Source organism: Bufo bufo, chromosome 3, assembly GCF_905171765.1.
Source record: "Bufo bufo chromosome 3, aBufBuf1.1, whole genome shotgun sequence".
Lineage (NCBI taxonomy): Eukaryota > Metazoa > Chordata > Amphibia > Anura > Bufonidae > Bufo > Bufo bufo.
In genome coordinates this window covers 90,424,946-90,448,706 of record NC_053391.1, presented here as the reverse complement: position 1 = coordinate 90,448,706, position 23,761 = coordinate 90,424,946, and the positions used below count along the sequence as shown (strand labels likewise).

The 23,761-nt window shown below is 45.6% G+C and overlaps 1 protein-coding gene across 1 annotated transcript; it reads left to right on the top strand.

Moving 5' to 3' along the window:
- Window positions 1-1,328: 1,328 nt before the first annotated feature.
- Window positions 1,329-22,104, top strand: PIGA (phosphatidylinositol glycan anchor biosynthesis class A). The gene is made up of 6 exons (XM_040423310.1): window positions 1,329-1,375; window positions 9,136-9,890; window positions 13,721-13,853; window positions 18,802-18,934; window positions 20,184-20,390; window positions 20,719-22,104. The coding sequence occupies exons 2-6, from the start codon at window positions 9,179-9,181 to the stop codon at window positions 21,013-21,015; spliced, it is 1,482 nt and encodes a 493-aa protein (XP_040279244.1). The 5' UTR covers window positions 1,329-1,375; window positions 9,136-9,178; the 3' UTR covers window positions 21,016-22,104.
- Window positions 22,105-23,761: the final 1,657 nt, after the last annotated feature.

Here is a 23,761-nt window from a genome sequence, read left to right as displayed (position 1 = left end):
ACTGATTGGACAGAGTCAGACACACCTGCTACTGGAAACACCCAGCAGTACCTTTACTGACTGCTGGCAATTTATTTGTAAATTTCTAGTAGGAATAATACAGGAATAGCACAACACAGAGTCATAAGAATAGATGTTCCAGAATTGGTATTACATGGGGAATGCAAGTAGTTACTAGAACATACATGTCAGGAGAGGGGACAGGTCTTCTTTAAGAGGACACAGTGCTACCATTTAATTTGTGGGGGTCCTAAAGGGCACTCACTGGCCTCCTGAGGATGCACCCCCTCCTCTCTGCAGAGTACTGCATCCCAATGTGTCCAGTTCCTTGCAGAGCATCACAGCCCAGTACACCCAGAGTCCCCAGTCCCTGCAGATCATTATATCCCAGTGCACCCAGTCCCCACAGATCATTACATCCCAGTACACCCAGAGTCCCCAGTCCCTGCAGATCATTATATCCCAGTACACCCAGAGTCCCCAGTCCCTGCAGATCATTACATCCCAGTACACCCAGTCCCTGCAGATCATTATATCCCAGTACACCCAGAGTCCCCAGTCCCTGCAGATCATTATATCCCAGTACACCCAGAGTCCCCAGTCCCTGCAGATCATTACATCCCAGTACACCCAGTCCCTGCAGATCATTATATCCCAGTACACCCAGAGTCCCCAGTCCCTGCAGATCATTATATCCCAGTACACCCAGAGTCCCCAGTCCCTGCAGATCATTATATCCCAGTACACCCAGAGTCCCCAGTCCCTGCAGATCATTACATCCCAGTACACCCAGTCCCTGCAGATCATTATATCCCAGTACACCCAGACACCCAGAGTCCCCAGTCCCTGCAGATCATTATATCCCAGTACACCCAGAGTCCCCAGTCCCTGCAGATCATTACATCCCAGTACACCCAGTCTCTGCAGATCGTTATATTCCAGTACACCCAGAGTCCCTGCAGATCATTACATCCCAGTACACCCAGAGTCCCCAGTCCCTGCAGATCATCATATCCCAGTACACCCAGAGTCCCCAGTCCCTGCAGATCATCATATCCCAGTACACCAGCGTACTAGACCAAGCAGAGCACAGAAGCCCAGTTTACTCAGACACCATAGTCTCTGCAGAGCATTGCACCCAGCGCCCCCCACCCCCTTGCACAGCTCTGCATTCCCAGTGCACTCAGACCCCCAGTCTTTGGCCCGTTGCTCCAGGACCACAACCTGCCATCCAGCGAACTCTCCAGCATTGCTCCTCCCACAGGAAAGCCTGGTCACGTGGGCATGACGTCACCACAGGTCCTATAGCCCACTAGTAGGAAATAACATCTTTTTAGACTGAGGAGGATGACGGAGCCGCGGTGCTGAGGAGCCGGTAAGGAAGCGCTGCTGTCCGGACCGGACGGGGGTCGCCCTGATAGAGATACAGTTTTGTATCGTGTAATGTCGGCACCAGGAAGCGCAGACCTGTGTGCGGTTTCTGCCGCTGTTTCCTTGTTTCATAGCCGCGGTCCGGGGAATGTGTGATCGGGCATGTGCTGAGGGACCTGTCATAGTGACTGAAGCAAAGCCAGTGCTGTTACCCGGAGCAACCAATCACAGCGCAGCTCTCACTTCTCACAGGTTCCTTAGCTAATGTAAGCAGCCACCTGATTGGTTGTTATAAGAAGCTGCCCCTTGCCAATTATCTCTAGCTTGTATGTACATGGATGTGACTGGACCGTCCGTGTGAGTGACTGAGTGCACTGCCTTACATGCCTCAGTCTATGTAGTCCTGGTGCTAGTCCAGCAAGAGATGTGACTAAAAGGGGAAAATCAGTGTAATGGAAAAATACTTTTTATTTTTATGCAGCTAAGATTTTCGGTGCACTGTGGGCAGAGCTGGCTGTTTGGTGCACTGTGGGCGGAGCTGGCTGTTTGGCGCACTGTGGGCGGAGCTGGCTGTTTGGTGCACTGTGGGCGGAGCTGGCTGTTTGGCGCACTGTGGGCGGAGCAGGCTGTTTGGCGCACTGTGGGCGGAGCAGGCTGTTTGGCGCACTGTGGGCGGAGCTGGCTGTTTGGCGCACTGTGGGCGGAGCTGGCTGTTTGGCGCACTGTGGGCGGAGCTGGCTGTTTGGCGCACTGTGGGCGGAGCTGGCTGTTTGGCGCACTGTGGGCGGAGCTGGCTGTTTGGCGCACTGTGGGCGGAGCTGGCTGTTTGGCGCACTGTGGGCGGAGCTGGCTGTTTGGCGCACTGTGGGCGGAGCTGGCTGTTTGGTGCACCTGGCATTCCTTGCCTTATCACTATCTGCTCTGAAATCTCAGGGACTGTCACTCAAATAGAGGAGGAGGGGGGTTGCACTGAATGGAGTGGCTCTGCCCACAGTGCTCCGAAAACCTTATCTTCTTAAAATAAAACAAAGCCTTTCTCTGGATGACTGGAAGAAAGACTGATAAGAAAGGTATGGTTATGTTTGGGGGGAACCCTACCCGCCATAGGGGTATGGTTACTTTAAAACCGACGTGGAGGTGACCTACTGCCTTTAAAGGGGTATCCGGGATGTTAGAGGTTATCCTCTGTCCTCAGGATAGGGAATAACTGTTAGATCGGTGGGGGTCCTACCGCTGGGACCACCACTGATCATGATCTGCTGCTCCATTCATCTCTATGGGAGTTCCGGAAATATGTGAGTGCTGTACTCTGCTGTCTGCGGGACTCCCATAGAGGTGAATGGGGCGGGAGGGCGCATGCTTGACCTGCCGCTACATTTTGGGGTACAGCGGAGGTCCCATCATTTTGGACTTTTTAAATTATTATTTATTTATTTTTTTGCATCCCGAAGGTTTTGTAAGAAATCCACAGCTTGTGAAGCTTTTAGTAAGAGCCCCGATGTCCGTCCCCGGCAGTCCGTGGGCGCACATAACGTTACGTCATCCATAACGCGTACATGGCAGATCAGAGCTGTTATTCAGAAGTTTATTGGAAAGGATTATCTATTAACAGCAGAGCAAATAAATCGTATAGTGATTATGGCCCAATTATCTACAAAGCCAGCCTGGCGAATACGGAAACGGCCTTGTATAATCCAGCACCTCACCTCTGCCATAGTGACAGCGGCGGATCGTGTCCTCTAACTGTGGCGCGCTCTGTTAATTCACATTCCCCGGCACTGCCTCAGATTACTGGCTGACAACCCTGGGGAAGTGCCGCCATCTCTACTGTCACCTGTTACCAGGAAACTCCACGTAGGATATCTAAGAGACAAAAAAAAAGGCCAGCATGAGTTCAGAGGGCCCCGGTGCGCCTGTGATTTGCGCACAGAGCACATTTATTCCGCCACAGATTTAGTTGCACGTCCAGATTCACTGTGGATTTCACCGTTTGCACTGGTTAAAATCTTCTTCACCTAAGGGCTCGTTCACACGACCCTATGGCTTTTTCAGTGTTTTGCAGGCCGATTTTTACTGATCCGTTTTTTGTTTCAGTAGTGTTTCCGGTTCCATTCCGTTTTTCCGTATGGCATATACAGTATACAGTAATTACATAGAAAAAATTGGGCTGGGCATAACATTTTCAATAGATGGTTCCGCAAAAACAGAAACGGAAGACATACGGAGTACATTCCGTATGTGTTCCGTTTTTTTTGTGGACCCAATGACTAGAATGGAGCCACGGAACGTGATTTGCAGGCAGTAACAGGACATGTTCTATCTTTGAACGGAAATATGGAAACGGAATGCATATGGAGTACATTCCGTTTATTTGGAGGAACCATTGAAATGAATAGTGTCGTATATGGAACTTAAAAAACGGCCCGTATACAGAATGCAAAAAACATTCGTGTGAACGAGCCCTAATTTGCATCGGAATCCACATGTAAAGCCTCATTCACGCATCCGTGCTTAAAGGGGTTATCCGAGTAATGAAAAAAAAAAACATTATAAAACTCCTCAGGACTTACATATACGGTACATTACAGACCAAAAGTTTGGACACACCTTCTCATTCAAAGAGTTTTCTTTATTTTCATGACTATGAAGGCATCAAAACTATGAATTAACACGTGGAATTATATACATAACAAACAAGTGTGAAACAACTGATAATATGTCATATTCTAGGTTCTTCATAGTAGCCACCTTTTGCTTTGATTACTGCTTTGCACACTCTTGGCATTCTCTTGATGAGCTTCAAGAGGTAGTCCCCTGAAATGGTCTTCCAACAGTCTTAAAGGAGTTCCCAGAGATGCTTAGCACTTGTTGGCCCTTTTGCCTTCACTCTGCGGTCCAGCTCACCCCAAACCATCTCGATTGGGTTCAGGTCCGGTGACTGTGGAGGCCAGGTCATCTGGCGCAGCACCCCATCACTCTCCTTCATGGTCAAATAGCCCTTACTTTCAAAGTTTTCCCAATTTTTCGGCTGACTGACCTTTTATTTCTTAAAGTAATGATGGCCACTCGTTTTTCTTTACTTAGCTGCTTTTTTCTTGCCATAATTCAAATTCTAACAGTCTATTCAGTAGGACTATCAGCTGTGTATCCACCTGACTTCTCCTCAACGCAACTGATGGTCCCAACCCCATTTATAAGGCAAGAAATCCCACTTATTAAACCTGACAGGGCACACCTGTGAAGTGAAAACCATTTCAGGGGACTACCTCTTGAAGCTCATCAAGAGAATGCCAAGAGTGTGCAAAGCAGTAATCAAAGCAAAAGGTGGCTACTTTGAAGAACCTAAAATATGACATATTTTCAGTTGTTTCACACTTGTTTGTTATGTATATAAATCCACATGTGTTAATTCATAGTTTTGATGCCTTCATAGTCATGAAAATAAAGAAAACTCTTTAAATGAGAAGGTGTGTCCAAACTTTTGGTCTGTACTGTACATTAGTTAAGCTTGATTTCTTTAAAAAAGAACCATACTTACACCTTTGCATGGTTCTGTTGTTCTTGCTTTGTTTACATGCTGCAGCAAAGCTGTGGGGGCGTGTACCAACAGTGCCTGAGCTCTCCCTCATCTCATGAATATTTGTGGGTGTGACTAATCTGCCCTTCCCCGCCCCCTGCTCTGTAGTGCTTGCTCTGCACAACCTAACCTTGCATGCAAACAGTCACATGATCATCTCCTAGCTCACACAGGCAGAAGATATTCCTGTCACATCGATATATGTAGAGATATATATTTACTGATCTACATATATCATCTTATCAGCCCTCATATGAACCCCCATGCCTCTCATCAGAAAATATATATATATATATTTTTTTTTACATTTTCTGAGAGCCATCTGTTTTTAATTTTTCTGTCAAAATGTATTATGTGGGGGCTTGTTTTTTGGCAGGCAGAGGTGACGTTTCCATGGGTATTTGTGGTATATAAGACTTTTTGATTTCTTGGTGTTATTCTGTTTGTGGTGGATGGTGACCCAAAATTGGCTCCTGACGGATGGGGTACACCATGTGATATTTTTAAACAGCTGATTGTTGCGGATGTGGCAAATAAAAAAAAAAATTTTCCTAATTTTTACAATAGGAATACATTTTTTTACGTCAGCTGCCGCGGAACGAGTGTGCGCAGCTCCTGCAACCACGCGATCACAGCGCCCTACTGCGCTGGGCGGCAAGTTACGTCCCGCTGCTCCATACACGTATGGCTCTGGCCTGGAAGGGGTTAAATAGAGGACAAACTTGTGATGTGAACCCATCCTAAGGGCCCATTCACACAAACGTATGGCTGTGGTGTCTGTATTGCAGAACCCAAGTAGTGGTCCGCAAAACACGGTCACCACACATGTGAACTGCATGTCACGGATGGAGATGCAATGACTTGAATTGCTCCGTGATGTACAAGATACGGCAAAACATAGCGTACGTCTTATCTTTTGTTGTATTTTGTGGATCGCAGACCCATTCAAGTCAATGGGTCTGCATCCGTGAAAAGGGATTCACACAGCCGGTGTCTGTGTATATTGCAGACCGCTATTTGCAGTCCGCAACATGGGAAATAGCCACCATATGGTTGTGTGAAGGAGCTCTTAGAAGTAACATATAATGCAGGTGAACCTGGATTCTTATCTTATTTTACACATTTACAGTGGTTGCCATAGCATTGCACACAGTGCTGCTACACATCCACTACACAGATCTGCTGCGCGCATTACACATGCAGCTCTACTACACAAACACATGCATGATCAGCACTGCACGCACAACACATACAGATTTAGTGCACACATACACAGCCTTGCAACACAACCACTATATATAGATTCGTAGCACACATACAGCTCTGCTACACAACCACTACACAGATTTGCTGCACATGTTACACACAACCACTATACATACAATTGGTGCACACATTACACACACAGCTCTGCTACACAACCACTACACAGATTTGCTGCACATGTTACACACAACCACTATACATACAATTGGTGCACACATTACACACACAACCACTACACAGATTTGATGCACGTTACAAACGGCTCTGCTACACAACCACTATGCATACAATTGGTGCACACATTACACACACAGCTCTGCTACACAACCACTACACAGATTTGATGCACGTTACAAACGGCTCTGCTACACAACCACTATGCATACAATTGCTGCACATACACAGCCCTAATACATAACCACTACATATAGATTTGCTGCATGCATTGCACACTGCTATAAAAACACTACACATGGATTTGCCGTACAGATTACACACACAGCTTTGCTACAAAACTAGACAAAGATATGCTGCACACATTACACACACGGCACTGCTTACACAACCACTACACACAGGCTTCTTTCACACGTGACACACACAGATTTGCTGCACACCTTACAAAACCAGCTCTGCACGCATCAGCAACCCAATGCGCACGCTCACACACACCAGTACTGCAGTCACGACACACACAGCTCTGCTGCATGAACGCGTCACTCCCCCATTTATCTTCACCAAGCGTCCTACCAAACGGCCCTCCCTCAGGTCACGTGACTGAACACTGAAGGCCTTCTCTCCCCCATGTGGGGATCATTGGTTTCCAGCTCTAGGATCGGCTGCTGCAACTCCTGCAGATCAGGTATAGGGACTACGACTCCCGCCAGTTCTGGTCCTATTCGCTGATGGGCATAGATTTACTTTTGTCTGGTCGTTGGGGGTGGCTTTGATGGCAGGGGATCGGCTGTGTCTCACTGCAGAAATGATTTCACACTGCAACCGGCACTGGTAGGGATCGCGCATGCGCCATGCCTCACGGGAGCGGGCCGGCAGCCAGATGAGAGAGAGGGTGGCGGGCACACAGGCTCTGACATTTCGTGTACGGTGCCGGGCCACTCCCTAAGGCAGGGATAAGCCTGTACACGAAACGTCACCACAGGAGCCTGGTGGATGACATCGGGGGTCACGTGACCCGCATCGGCCACGCATAAACACGGCATAATACATGAAGTGAGTAAATTACAAATGTGTTTTTAAGAATGTTATAAGCCACATTAACATATATACATATAACTCGGACAACCCCTTTAAATCCGTGAGAAAGTAATAAAGTGGTCAGTGATGCCTCAGTGATTGATCCGTGTTGGGTCTGCATGTCCGTTTTTTGCTTTCCGTGTTTCACTGACCCTGCACAGCTGAAAAATCATTTTCAAAGCATCTCTTCCGAATGATCTGTGACCCATAGACTATAATGGTCGGGCTGGATCCGTGAACGGACAAAATAGAGCAAGCATACGTGCTAAAAGCACTGACCGGGGTAACAACTGATGTGTGAATACAAACATTAAAATGAAGGGGAACGAGTACGGCACACTGACGTGTGAGTGAGGCTTAACACAGGGATTTGCCTAGACTAGATCCATAGTGGCAAAATGTATGACATGCGGCAATACAGTTATTATAGATTAGATATGTATTAATATAGAAATAAATCTCTCCTTTCTTCCTGCTCGGTGACCAGCGCTGTCGGTAAGCTCGTCCACTGTACTCCCAGCCGCTGGGAGCGATGAGCGCTGACTACAGACACCCCCCACCCCTCGCTGAGAGAGCATACTACTATAGAGCTGCCCCCCCCCCCCCCATTGACTTTTTAAGTAATTCTCTTATATAAATATGTATGTTAAGGCTACTTTCACACCTGCGTTAGGTGCGGATCCGTCTGGTATCTGCACAGACGGATCCGCACCTATAATGAAAACACTTAGATCCCTTCAGAACGGATCCGTTTGCATTAGCATGAACAAAAAAAAAAATAATAATAATAATTTTTTTTTTGTTCATGATAATGCAAACGGATCCGTTTTGACTTTACATTGAAAGTCAATGGGGGACGGATCCGTTTGAAAATTGAGCCATATTGTGTCAACTTCAAACGGATCCGTCCCCATTGACTTGCATTGTAAGTCTGAACGGATCCGTTTGCCTCCGCACGGCCAGGCGGACACCCGAACGCTGCAAGCTGCGTTCAGGGGTCCGCCTGCTGAGCGGAGGACAAACTGTGCCAAACTGATGCATTCTGAGCGGATCCGCATCCACTCAGAATGCATTAGGGCTGGACGGATCCGTTCGGGGCCGCTTGTGGGAGCCTTCAAACGGAATTCACAAGCGGAACCCCGAACGCAGGTGTGAAAGTAGCCTAAATCAGAGCCTTACAAAAACCAGTTGCTATAGTAGCTAAAAAGAAATAGTCCCTGGCGTCTGGGCCGTTCCACTGTTCCTGCTCCATCTGTCCTGATGGGAACAGTCGCTCCTGCCAGGCAGAGGGATCGCCCACTGAAGCTGCTAAAGACTGGCAGACGCTGCGCTCCCTTCTGACGTCGCTCTCTGTCAGTGCCAGCCTGTCTATGTGTTGGATGCCTACCTGCAGAAGGTGGCAGGGTGCAGGGATGTGATGTGCCAATCTCATCTATTTAAGATTTCAAAGGTTCTAAGGATCCCACAGTGATGCCCACACACGCCGTCACCGGCCACGCCCTGAACGGTATATATACGTCTACATTCTTACTGCAGAGCTTTGCCCTACCTTATCGTGATCCTCTATCAGATCTATAGTATCCCATTATTTTCAGGACATGAAGCGGTAGGAGTATTGTATGAGTGACTGGTACCTGTTGATTTATATTGTGTCTATCTTCCCGTAGATCCGCCCAGTGAGCGGGGCGCTCTCCACCACCGGTCTTTACCATGCTTCACCGCAGAGGGGAAGGAAGCAGACCCTGCTCACAGAGGGACTCCGTACGGACTACAGAGGCTGCGCCCACTCCTCCAAGGACTCACAGCATTTGTATGGTCTCTGACTTTTTTTACCCAAACACGGGTGGGGTGGAAAGTCACATTTATCAGCTCTCACAGTGCCTGATCAATAGAGGACACAAGGTTATAATTGTCACCCATGCTTATGGGGACAGAAAAGGAATCCGCTACCTCACCAATGGTCTGAAGGTGTATTACTTACCTTTAAAAGTCATGTATAACCAGTCTACAGCGACTACGTTGTTGCACAGCCTACCTCTCCTCAGGTATATATTTGTAAGGGAACAAGTCTCTGTTGTCCATTCACACAGCTCTTTTTCTGCTATGGCCCACGATGCCCTCTTTCACGCCAAGACTTTGGGACTCTATACGGTCTTTACAGACCATTCTCTCTTTGGATTTGCAGACGTGAGCTCCGTCCTCACCAACAAACTTCTTACAGTGTCTCTGTGTGATACAAACCACATCATCTGCGTGTCGTACACCAGCAAAGAAAACACTGTGCTCCGAGCAGCTCTGGACCCGGAGATTGTCTCTGTGATTCCAAATGCCGTCGACCCCACAGACTTCACTCCAGACCTAGAGAAAGAGAGAGGTCCTAAAATCACCATTGTCGTGGTCAGCAGACTCGTTTACAGAAAAGGTAAACAACCACTCTCATCATTTTCTGGTAACGGTTTCTTAGAAAAAATAATTAGTTCACTCACATGGACTGGACGAAGACTTCTATGGCTGGGAGCGGCACTACGAAGTGAAACACTATGGAGTCACAGCGCTTGACCAGCACTGTAGACTCTTCATTTTAAGAGGGTCCTATCAATGGGATTCCCAATGGTCAGTAAGTGACTACCTATTCTAGTTACTGTATTTTTCGCTTTAGGAGACTCGCCTTGGTTTTAGAGGAGAAAATTCTGCAAGTTTTCCATCAGTCCTCAGATCAGACCCCCAATCTTTATCAGAACTAAAATTAGACTCCCCAAATCAAATTCCTCCATCTTCATCATAAGTTAAAATAGTCCCCCAATCTTCATCAGACCCCAGTCTTTCACACCTCAGATTAGACCCCTAACCTTCATCAGACCTCAGATCAGACCCCCCCCCATCTGTATCAGACCTCAGATCAGACCCCCCAATCTGTATCAGACCCCCCCAATCTGTATAAGACCTCTGATCAGACCCCGCCATCTGTATCAAACCTCTGATCAGACCCCCCCATCTGTATCAGACCTCTGCTCAGACCACCCCCCATCTGTATCAGACCTCTGCTCAGACCACCCCCATCTGTATCAGACCTCTGCTCAGACCACCCCCATCTGTATCAGACCTCTGCTCAGACCACCCCCATCTGTATCAGACCTCTGCTCAGACCACCCCCATCTGTATCAGACCTCCCCCATCTGTATCAGACCACCCCCATCTGTATCAGACCTCTGCTCAGACCACCCCCATCTGTATCAGACCTCTGCTCAGACCACCCCCATCTGTATCAGACCTCTGCTCAGACCACCCCCATCTGTATCAGACCTCTGCTCAGACCACCCCCATCTGTATCAGACCTCCCCCATCTGTATCAGACCACCCCCATCTGTATCAGACCTCTGCTCAGACCACCCCCCATCTGTATCAGACCTCTGCTCAGACCACCCCCATCTGTATCAGACCTCTGCTCAGACCACCCCCATCTGTATCAGACCTCTGCTCAGACCACCCCCATCTGTATCAGACCTCCCCCATCTGTATCAGACCTCCCCCATCTGTATCAGACCACCCCCATCTGTATCAGACCTCTGCTCAGACCACCCCCATCTGTATCAGACCTCTGCTCAGACCACCCCCATCTGTATCAGACCTCTGCTCAGACCACCCCCATCTGTATCAGACCTCTGCTCAGACCACCCCCATCTGTATCAGACCTCTGCTCAGACCACCCCCATCTGTATCAGACCTCTGCTCAGACCACCCCCATCTGTATCAGACCTCTGCTCAGACCACCCCCATCTGTATCAGACCACCCCCATCTGTATCAGACCTCAGCTCAGACCACCCCCCCTTCCCATTTGTATCAGACCTCTGGTCAGACCACAAATCATCATTGGATATAAAATAAATGAGCTTACCTCTTCTGCTCCGGATGGTGAGCTCTTCCTGCGCTCATCGCTTCCTGGTATTCTGCTGGCCCTGTGCTAAACTAGACCGGACATTGCACAGGGCCAGGTCATAGTGCACATCTACATGCACTACATCCTGAGTGGTGAGTACAGTCAGCACTAGCAGCACTACACTTGCCACTCCCCACACCTCCTGCATACAAATGAGCACGTCCATAATGGAAATGCTCATTAGTATTTGCTTTATAGGACGCACTGCTATTTTACCTCCACTTTTGGGGGGAAAATGTGTCTTATAAAACGAAAAATACAGTTTTTGCCATCCCTTATGATGGAGAGGGATTTGGGTGTACTTGTAGATCGTAGATTAAATAACAGCATACAATCAGCTACTTCTCAAGCTACCAGGATATTGTCATGCATTAGACGAGGCATGGACTCGCGGGACACGGATCTAATATTACCACTTTACAAAGCTTCTGGGCACCAGTGTAAAGAAAGGATGCCCTGGAGCTGGAAAAAAGTACAAAGTAGAGCAACTAAACTAACAAGGGGCAAGGAAGGTCTTGGTTATGAGGAAAGATTAAAAGATTGAAATGTATTTAGTTTTGAGAAGAGACGTCTAAGGGGGACATGATTAACCTATACAAATATATAAACGGGCCATACAAAAAAATACGGCGAAAAACTGTTCTCCTGAAAAGACATGGGGCACTGCTCCGACTGGAGAAGAAAAAGTTCAGTCTCCACAGGTGTTAAGGGTTCTTTACTGTAAGAACTGTGAATCTGTGGAAAAGACTTCCTCAGGACGTGGTCACCACAGGAACGGTGGACATGGACGGTTTTCAAAAGAGCTGAGATGATTTCTTAAAAGTTAATGACGTTAAAGCTTATGAAAATGTGTAGAAATCTGGGTCCTACTCAATTATTTTTTTTTTCTAAAATTTGCAACCCCACCCATCCCTTGGTTGAACTTTTAAGGTCTTTTTTTCATCCGTTGTAACTATGTAACCTCTCTACTTGGACCTCACCTCTTCTTCAAGGAGGTTTTCGAACAGTTCAGCAACTCTCGTAAGAGTAGCTTCATTTTTTTAAAGGGAACCTGTCACGTTAAACATGGTGTCTGAGCAGCATGTTAGAGAGCAGGAGGAGCTGAGCAGATTGGTGTGTCATTTTATGGGAAAAGATTCAGTAAAACTTGTTTTTCATTAAAAGGGTTGTCCAAGTTATATTTATTGATGACCTATCCTCAGGATAGGTCATCAATATCAGATCAGCTGGGGTCCGACACCCGGCACCCCCGCCGATCAGATGTTTGAAGAGAAGGCGTGCGCCGTGTCAGCGCCGCCTCCTCTTCACTGTTTACCTTCTCGCCGTTGCATCTGCAGCGATGAGCAGGTGTAATTACACCCAAGCCGTCCCATTCATTTCAATGGTACGGATCCTATCAGTGATTGACAGCTATCTCTGTATACACAGTCATAGAGGGCAGGCTGTCAATCACTGATAGGACCGCCTCCTGGACTTCAAAGCCCAGAATGAGCAGGAATTTTAATGAATGATATACAGGTTATACTGAATCTTCCCCCATGGTGACAGGTTCCCTTTAACATTATTTTACAGTTTTAATCTACGTGTTTGGTTGACTGACTCTGCTGTTTGTGGGATAGGTGTGGTTCGAGAGGTAACGTAGTAACCATAGTTTGTAAGGCTGTAAAAAGACATCCGTCCAGTTCAGCCTGTTATCGTGCAAAGGTAATCCTGAGGAAGGCAAAAAACCCTCATGGCATAACCAAGCATAATTACTATTCAGGAGTCCAAGGAAATTGGATTACAACGCCTTTGTGAACTGTAACATCTGCTGTATTGGTTGTCCTCCATGTTTTAGATTGGGTTATAACAAAAAAAAATAACTTGAAAGAGTTTTTTTTTTAGCTCCTTTGATTTAACTCCTTGGTGGAATTGAATGGACTGATTAGTCTTGCCTTCCACATGCACCATGCTGAATAACAATGAGCCAACCTTCCTTCCAACATACGTTCTTCTCATTGTTATCATGGCCATGATGGGAATTACTCCCAGTAAGCGTCAGCCCTGAGTGGCCTGATTGGCCGGCGATCAGCTGTTTCCACAACTTCCATACCGGCTGCACTGTTTGCATCACTGTCTATGCTGTCTGGGTAGACCCCGCTCATTGCTATGGGAGTTACAGAAACAACAGATTCCTGTAAATCCACATCTCCGAGCTGGCGCTTACTGTGGGTTATTCCCATCTTGGCTTTTCGCGGACACTCTGCTTAAAGGGGAATAGGCTTTTCCTCAGATCTACAATTTATGTTCTTTTTTTTTTTTTTCTCTCTTTAAGGCGTGGATCTGCTCGGCGGTATCATTCCCGAAATGTGTCAGAAATACCCTGAACTGCACTTCCTCATCGGAGGAGAAGGACCCAAGAGAATCATTTTAGAAGAAGTAAGAGAAAGATACCAGCTCCATGACAGGTAAGGCAACGTGTACCTTTAAACGTGGTTTTCACCAGTCCCCTCCTCCCAGACAGACCTTTGGAGAAAAGGGTACTTACCTGATCACAGTGGGGAGTGCTCCCCAGAAGGACGTCACTGAGTCATCTGCCGCTTGGGGGATAAGTCACCACTTCAGCCGGCCATTGGCTGCAGCGGCACATGTGACCCCTGTCCAGTCCAGATGTTGACGAGCAGTGAAACGAAGTAGCTAGAACCCAGCAGTGGGTATCAGGTAAGTACCCTTTCCTCCACAGGTCTGGAGGGGAGCGGGGGATGTTGAACATTAATTTAAAGCTTGACAACCCCTTTAATCTGTCCCTGTAATAACGTGAGGTGTAGACGTCCCCATCTCAGTGGAGCATTGTCAGGAAGAATCAAGTAAAAACAGAAAACCAAAGAAGAAAATCACTACAAGTCAGATTCAATGATAATCTAATGTTGGTTCAGTTAAAAAAAACAGATGGTCGAGGTTTCAACTGAAATATCAACCCTATAAAGTGATTCTATTAGGGCCATGTGAAGCCGGGCTTTATCGGAGTAAGGCCACATTCACACGACCGCGTCACAGCTGCGTCTGTTTTGTGAAGACTTCCAAGCGCTTCCGGCTCTGTCCCACAAAACATAATACATGTCCTATCCTTGGCCACATCTTGTAGATAACAGACCCATTGAAGTCAATGAGTCCATTCCACAATGGGTAATGCGTCCGGTGCCCATGTTTTGCACTCTGCAAAACGGACACTGTCGTGTGAATGGGACCTAAACCGGCTGGATGAGCGAATGGGCAGAGATGTTGAGCTGTCATAGAAAATATATTAAAGGCTTATGTACACGACTGTAGCTTGTATTGCGGTTCGCAAATTGCAGATCCGCAAAACACGGAGACCGGCCATGTGTGTTCCATATTTTGCAGAATGGAAGGTCCTGGCCCCGTAAAGCGAACAAGAATAGGACATGTTCTATTTTTTTTTTTGCGGGGCCACGGAACAGACATACAGATGTGGACAGCACACTGTGTGAGATTTATGGGGGAGATTTATGGCACTTTTGTGGCGTTAAAAAGTCTCAAATCATGACCCATATTTGCACCATGATGTGTGACTTTGTGCTTTGAGAAGGTGCAGGGCTTAGTGTGAGGAGGCTGAGCCTCCACATCCTGACCGCATTTACTATAACTTATAGCCCCTGGCTAGCGTAGATTTGCATTTTTGGTGCACGATGCGCTAGTGATACGCCTAATTCATTAAAGGGGTTGTCCCACAAGAAATATTCGGCAGTTTACTTTTGTAATTGCATGTTATTAAAAATTTTGCATAGCCACTGAGTTATTCAATAAAATGTACCTGTATAGCGCCACCTGCTGTTTGTTCTTTTCTTCACTTCTTCTCCACCTCACTCAGATGGCCGCACATGCTGTTTCATCCTTCAGCTGCCTCCTGAGCTGTTCCATTCACACGTCCGTAGTGTATTGCAGATCCGCAATACACCCGGCCGGCACCCCCATAGAACTGCCTATTCTTGAGGTGTGAACTCAGCCTTATAGGGACAGAGCTGCAGCAGAAAGGACACTCCCTGTGAGCTGCCTGCTTAATATAAATCTATCAGTATAATGAATGGGGAGATCTCTGGATCCATGTGAGGTACAGGGCTGGTTCTAGCTTTTGTTAGATATTGTCTGCATATAGGCTAGTGCTTTTTCCTATAGTGTGCAAGCACGACCACTATTGCTGGATTGCAGGGTGGTCATCATAACCAAGGAAACTAGCAGTGTATAATGTGATGGAAAAATGAATCCAGCCAGCAAAGCAGGCAACATGGACAATCACAATACATTAGTAGGTGCCTTGTATTAACTTTCTATACATGATAAATGCTATTTGCTGAAGTGAGACAACCCCTTTAATCATGGGATAACGCCTTTAAGAGGCATCTGCACATGGATGAATCTTCCCTCAGAAGAGAGCAAATATTAAAAAAAAAAAAAACTCCACCACACGCCGTTCCTATACTGCAGCATTACAATATCTACAGCGACAGCAAGATGTGCAGCCGGCTTCAGAGAAGTTTCTATCCAAGACCGAAGCCTAACAGATGGAGAATTGTGGAACATTACGATCCATTCTCCATATGAGAGGAAAACAACAAAATGCAGAACAGCGTTCAGGACTTATCACGTGAACATAAAGATTTCCTTCTGCTGAAAATGTTCTCTTTCTGTGCGAGTGTCGCCTAAATTCGGATTTAAAGGTGTTTTCCAGGATTTTGATATTAATGGCCTATGCCTGGAATAGGTCATCAATATCAGGCCATTGTTTTTATTGGGTTATCTTTTTGCGGAACAGACATACAGATGTGCAAACTGCATGCATTATCGGTTTGCTTTCTGCATCCGTTAGTCCTTTCTGCAAAAAGATAGAACATGCCCTGTACTTGTCTGCAAAATGCAGTCCCATTGAAGTCAAAAAGTGAGAGTGCAACGTGGACCGCATCTGTATTTTGTGGATATGCAATTTGCGGACCACAAAACAGATTTAAACGTGTGCAGGGACTACTGCAAAACCAGTATGTGATGCTGTGGTTGTCCTTTGAGATACAGTAGCTCTTATACGGCGATCTTGGCATGCATCTGTCTGTCTTGACCATCCAGAACCCTCTACCGATGCCCTCCTCCGACAACATCAACATAACCGATGCACTACAGAAACTTCTCGTCCAGCTCTTTCCGAGACCATCCAACTTCTCCAAGTCCCACTATCTGACTCATTTCAATTTGTAAATTGCACAAATGGTACACACTTTTGTATAGCAGGCCTAGTGAACACTTAGACAACATCCAATCAACAGACATGTGGGAACATGTAAAACAGTGCTGCCAGACCAAAAACGGCAACAGCGCTGCCAGACCAAAAACGGCAACAGCGCTGCCAGACCAAAAACGGCAAAAGCGCTGCCAGACCAAAAACGGCAAAAGCGCTGCCAGACCAAAAACGGCAAAAGCGCTGCCAGACCAAAAACAAACAGCAACAGCGTCCGTATATAAAGTAAGGAACCTTGAAGATCCTCCAGGATTGCCATATTGTAATATAGGCTTTTATCTTCTAGGTATCCTTTTTTTCATTTTCTCGCACTGTACAGTCAGGTCCATAAATATTGGGACATCAACACAATTCTAACATTTGTGGCTCTATACACCAACACAATGGATCTGAAATGAAACGAACAAGATGCTTTAACTGCAGACTACCAGCTTTAATTTGAGGGTATTTACATCCAAATCGGGTGAACGGTGTAGGAATTACAACAGTTTGCATATGTGTCTCCCACTTGTTAAGGGACCAAAAGTAATGGGACAGAATGATAATCATAAATCAAACTTTCACTTTTTAATACTTGGTTGCAAATCATTTGCAGTCAATTACATCCTGAAGTCTGGAACACATAGACATCACCAGACGCTGGGTTTCATCCCTGGTGATGCTCTGCCAGGCCTCTACTGCAACTGTCTTCAGTTCCTGCTTGTTCTTGGGGCATTTTCCCTTCAGTTTTGTCTTCAGCAAGTGAAATGCATGCTCAATCGGATTCAGGTCAGGGGATTGACTTGGCCATTGCATAACATTCCCCTTCTTTCCCTTAAAAAAACTCTATGGTTGCTTTTGCAGTATGCTTTGGGTCATTGTCCATCTGCTCTGTGAAGCGCCGTCCAATAAGTTCTGAAGCATTTGGCTGAATATGAGCAGATAATATTGCCCGAAACACTTCAGAATTTATCCTGCTGCTTTGTCAGCAGTCACATCATCAATAAATACAAGAGAACCAGTTCCATTGGCAGCCATACATGCCCACGCCATGACACTACCACCACCATGCTTCACTGATGAGGTGGTATGCTTAGGATCATGAGAAGTTCCTTTCCTTCTCCATATTCTTCTCTTCCCATCACTCTGGTACAAGTTGATCTTGGTCTCATCTGTCCATAGGATGTTGTTCCAGAACTGTGAAGGCTTTTTTAGATGTCGTTTGGCAAACTCTAATATGGCCTTCCTGTCTTTGAGGCTCACCAATGGTTTACATCTTGTATTCACTCTGGTTAAGTCTTCTCGTGATTGTTGACTTTAAAACACATACACCTACCTCCTGGAGAGTGTTCTTGATCTGGCCAACTGTTGTGAAGGGTGTCTTCTTTACCAGGGAAAGAATTCTTCAGTCATCCACCACAGTTGTTTTCCGTGGTCTTCCTGGTCTTTTGGTGTTGCTGAGCTCACCGGTGCTTTCCTTCTTTTTAAGAATGTTCCAAACAGTTGTTTTGGCCACGCCTAATGTTTTTGCTATCTCTCTGATGGGTTTCTTTTTGTTTTTTCAGCCTAATGATGGCTTGCTTCACTGATAGTGACAGCTGTTTGGATCTCATCTTGAGAGTTGACCGCAACAGATTCCAAATGCAAATAGCACACTTGAAATGAACTCTGGACCTTTTATCTGCTCATTGTAATTGGGATAATGAGGGAATAACACACACCTGGCCATGGAACAGCTGAGAAGCCAATTGTCCTATTTCTTTTGGTCCCTTAACAAGTGGGAGGCACATATGCAAACTGTTGTAATTCCTGCACCGTTCACCTGATTTGGATGTAAATACCCTCAAATTAAAGCTGACAGTCTGCAGTTAAAGCACATCTTGTTTGTTTCATTTCAAATCCATTGTGGTGGTGTATAGAGCCAAAAATGTTAGAATTGTGTCGATGTCCCAATATTTATGGACCTGACTGTATGTGTAAAAAAAAATGTGGAGGATCATGCCTAATATATCTTATGGATCTTCTAGTCTAATGCATTCAATCTAACAGGCTAGAAAAACTAAGGATTTCAACTCTATAGTCATGGATATTAAGGCAACATAAAGTAATTTCCGTTCGTTCATTTCTTATAGAGTCCGGCTCCTAGGTGCCCTAGAACATCACGAGGTGAGGAACGTCCTGGTTGAAGGAGAGATCTTCCTGAATACATCCCTCACTGAGGCCTTCTGCATGGCAATTGTGGAGGCAGCTAGCTGTGGACTACAGGTATCCTCCTGGAAGCTTTGACTATTTTATAGTGTATTAGTAGGACAATCTTCTGGTACCCAGTCACACCTTAAATGCAGATGTAGCAGAGCAGAGATTGTCATTTGGCACAACCCATTGTGTTACCAGTGCTTTATCTACTGGTTATCTTGTTTGAGATATCACCATAAGCTAAATTTTGGTGGCTGAATTGTTAAAGGGGGTTGAATAACAAATGATCATCATATACTCATCTTTTTCCTCTCTGCTGTTCTCAGCACAGCGTGTCTGGACCTCCTTGCGGTGTTTGTGCACAGGCTGCAGCAGTGGCTTGAGGTATACAAGACCAATCGCTGGCCTCAGAGGTATACAGTATAAGATGCCTCAGGCTAGTGATTGGCTGCAGCAGTCACGTGCCATATACCTGTATATATCACCACTGCAGCCTTGCATACAAACACCCGAAGAAGGACTGAAGCTACTGTGCGGAGAGTGGCAGGGGAGAAACAGCGGAGAATAGGATGATTTATTTTTATAGTATTTACTGTCTTGGGGCAAATTGTGATATCTGTCTATTGCTACCTTCACACAAAAGTTTGATACTAGTTGACAGTTTGAAGGGGTTTTCCAGGATTTTAATATTGATGACCTGTCCTCAGGATAAGTCATCAATATCGGATCAGCTGGTTGAAGAGAAGGTCACGTTCCATGCGAGCGCAGCCTTCACTCATTGTTTACCTGCTCGCCATCAACCTCGCAGCAGTGAGCAGGAGTAACTACAAGGCGTCCCATTCATTTAATATCTATTCAAGGGTATACTACAGAGCCGTCCCATAGAAGTGAATGGGGCGGCTTGTAGTTACTCCTGCTCACTGCTGCGATGTCGACGGCGAGCAGGTAAACAAACGAGGGAAGGCTGCGATAGGTCATCGATATTAAAATCCCAGAAAACCCCTTTAATGTGTATGTGGCCCCTCCACAGATACCAGGGGAGAAAAGCGCATCGGGCATGTTGAATTCAACACGCTTGATCCGTTTGTTCTGTCAGGAGCGAGAAGCTGCTGGGAGAGAAGTTTGCCAAATCCTTATCCTCCCCACTGAAGTGAACATGCACATTTAACATGTTTGCTTATGGGGATGTTGGGGTAACATGTTGGCCATGCAATCTTATTGGTGTAAGGCTGAGGTCGGCCATACACAGAAAAGCAACGGGAACTTTTCAGTTAAGGCTGCGTTTCCTCCTGTATAATTCTACATATTCATATTACAGGTGGTGACCACTAGAGTGGGAGGGATCCCTGAAGTTCTTCCTGACAATTTCATTATCCTGTGTGAGCCCTCTGTGAAGTCTCTGTGCGCTGGTTTAGAGAAAGCTATCGACAAGTTACGGACAGGAACGTTACCGAGCCCCGAAACTATTCACAATACTGTTAAACCTTTTTATACGTGGAGGAATGTTGCCGAGAGAACTGAAAGGGTAAGTTCAGATTTGATAGCCATATTGTACTTTATATTTATATATATATATATATATATATATGTGTGTTCCTGAGAATAAGTCATCAATATTAAAATCCCGGAAATCCCCTTTGATGATATACACTCTTTACATAAAGAAAATGTTGACTTTGCTATGTACTATAGGCGTTGTGTCAATACACAGATGACGTGGACAGAGTATGACTTTTAATTTTTGTTATTGCAGAATCCCAAAATATAATAATGTATAACGATACGGATTTGGTTCCCTGTATAAATGCCCATTTTATTTATTGAAGCCTTTACATGATATTATTTTTCCCTAGGTATACGATCGTGTTGCTAAAGAGACTGTTTTACCAATGAGCGAAAGGCTCGAGCGGCTGGTAAACCATTGTGGTGTTGTCACGGGCTCAATCTTTGCCCTCTTTGCAGTAATTAGTTTCTTATTTCTAGTTTTTCTACGATGGACAACCCCAGACTACTTGATTGACATTGCTGTGGATGCTACAGGTCCTAAAACAGCTTGGTCTCGACTATACTGCACTGAAAAACCCAGGAAAAAAGGGAAAACTCCTCATGGAAACACCACTGATGGTCCTGGAGAGTCTCCTGGGAGATAACCTGTATTACTCTATTTTTATTACATCTTTTTTACTATTTTTCAAGGATCAATGCTGCCTACACCTTTCTAATTAGTGTACATGTCATGTCTTCTTTTGCACATTTGACTTCAAGCACTCCAAACCTCCTGTCTGAGATTGTCTTGTACAGTCATGGCTAAAAGTTTTGAGACTGACACAAACTTTGGTTTTCACAACATTTACTGCTTCTGTGTTTTTGGGTCTTTTTGTCAGATGTTTATATTGTATACTGAAGTACAGTATAATAACTTTTTTAGCTTTTATTGACAAATCCATCAAGTTTATGGAAAGACTCAATATTTCCAGTGTTGACCCTTCTTTTTCAAAACTTCTGCAGTTCGCCCTGGCCTGCTGGATATCAGCTTCTTGGCCAAATCCTGACTGAAGACAACCCATTCTTGCCTAATCAGTCCTTGGAGTATATCAAAGTTTCTATGGTTTTTTTTGTTTGTCCACCCTCTTTTTTTGAAGATTGACCACATGTTCTCAATGGGATTGAGACTTGAGGAGTTTTTTGACCATAGTCCCAAAATGTAAAAGTTTTGTTTACCGAGCCACTTGGCTCTCAGTTTTGCCTTGTGACATGGTGCTCCATCATGCTGGAAAAAGCATTTTTCACCAAATTGCCTCCTGGATCGTTGCTCTTGGAGGATGTATTGATCCCATTCTTTATTTGAGCCAGTGTTTTTAAGCAAAATTGAGAATGAGCCCACTCACTAGGATGAGAATGGTCTCAGGATGCTTTACTCTTGGCATGACACAGGACTCATGGAAGCACTCACCTTGTCTTCTCCGGGCAATCATTTTTCCAGATGTCCCAAATAGGGCTGAAACGATTACTCGATTGAATCGAGTAATTCTACACAAAAAAATCCTCAATGCAAATTTTTTGCATCGAGTATTCGTTTGTGTCATGTGACCACGGAGCGGGAGTGAATCGCTTGCTATTACTTACCGCTCCGTGGTCACCTGTCGGCCCGTACCGCGCTGCACTTTCAGCCCTGACACATTGTCAGGACATAGTGCACGCATACGTGCACTATGACCCGACGCTCTGTGACGTCAGGACGGCAGTGCAGCGCGCGGAGAAGAAGACGGTGGAGCTGTGGAGCGGCTCCCCTACAGGAAAGGTAAGTACTGGCACTTAGGGGGGCAAGCTGATGGAACTGGGGTGGGGGAGAGCTGAAGGTACTTGGGGATAGTGGAGCTGATGGCACTTGGTGGAACTGATTCACTTGAGCTGATCGCACAGGGGGGATGAAGGGTGTTGGGGAATGATGGCAGGGGGTCTGATGAGTTTTTATAAAGGAAAACAGTCTATTAATTCATTTTTTCTTATTAGAGTACTCAATTAATCTTAAAAATAATCGGTAGAATACTGGATTTCTAAAATAATCGTTTACTGCAGCCCTAGTCCCAAACAGTCCAAAGGGGGCTTCATGAGAGAAAATAACTTTACTCCAGTACTCTGCAGTCAACTCCCTGTAGAACATCAGTCTGTCCCTGATGTTTTTTCTTGGAGAGAAGTTGCTTCTTTGCTGCCCCTCCTGACACTAGGCCATCCTCCAGAAGCCTTCACCTCACTGTGCATGCAGATGCACTCACACCTGCCTGCCACATGTTTTATTGAAGGTAACCTTGGTTAACAGAAGAAGACAATGATTTCAAGCACCACACCCCCTTTAAAGAAACCAGTTTGTTCTTCTAATTGAAGCAGCAGGACAGAGTGATATCAACTGCCTTGTCCTCATTAAAACTTTCTCCTGAACGAACAAGAAGATTAATTAAATGATCTTGGTCATTTTGTGGCAGGGCTGGAATGGGATATTATGAACAAGTTTCATGGCCAGGAATGACTTTGCAATTCATTTCAATTATTTTGATCACTCTTCGTAACAGTCTAGAGTTAATGCAAACTGCAACCATAAAAACGGAAGCAGCAAACCTTGTGAAAACCAAAATGTATAATTCTTAAAACTTTTAGCCATAACTGTACATAACTTGCACTATACATGGATGGATATCTATATATTTAAGATCCACAGCGTTTTAATCCTGAGCGGGTTAGGATCCTCTACCTTAGATGCCGTTAAATGATGTGGACAATGTACCACAGCAATGCTGTACTGTTTTGTCAATTAAAATGTTGAACTCCCTTATGGAAACCAAACAGATCCGTTTATAGTCAATGTAGTCCATCAGGGGATGTTTATTTCCGTCAAATGCTGGTTCTGCTGTTGCCTAGAACAGAAAGACTAGCTCAGTCAGCTTTAAATGTCTCAAGTTGTTTTTTTTTTTTCACTTCCGAAAAGTTGATCAATTTAATTTATGCCATACTGAGAGGCCAATAGAGCTGTTCACATAACTATATTCATATGGTCATGTTTTTACATGCAGTGAGAATTTGAAAGTGCCAGTAAGATGAAGTCCTTAAAGGGTTTGTGAAAGAATGGGGGAGTTTTTGGCAAATCTCCCCATTCGCTCGGACCAGTAAAGTAAAGATGACTTACCTGCTTCTTGGCGCTTCCTTCATATCTCCATGGACACCCTCCATGTAAACATCGGGTTTGACATCGCTGCTGCCAATCACTGGCCACGGCGGTGACCGTCTCCCCTTACTTCATGATAAATGGTCATATGATGCAAGGGGATCTGGTCTCCGCCTTGGCCAGTGATCGCCTGTGGTGATGTCAAACCGGATGCTTACAGCGAGGGAGGAGATGCT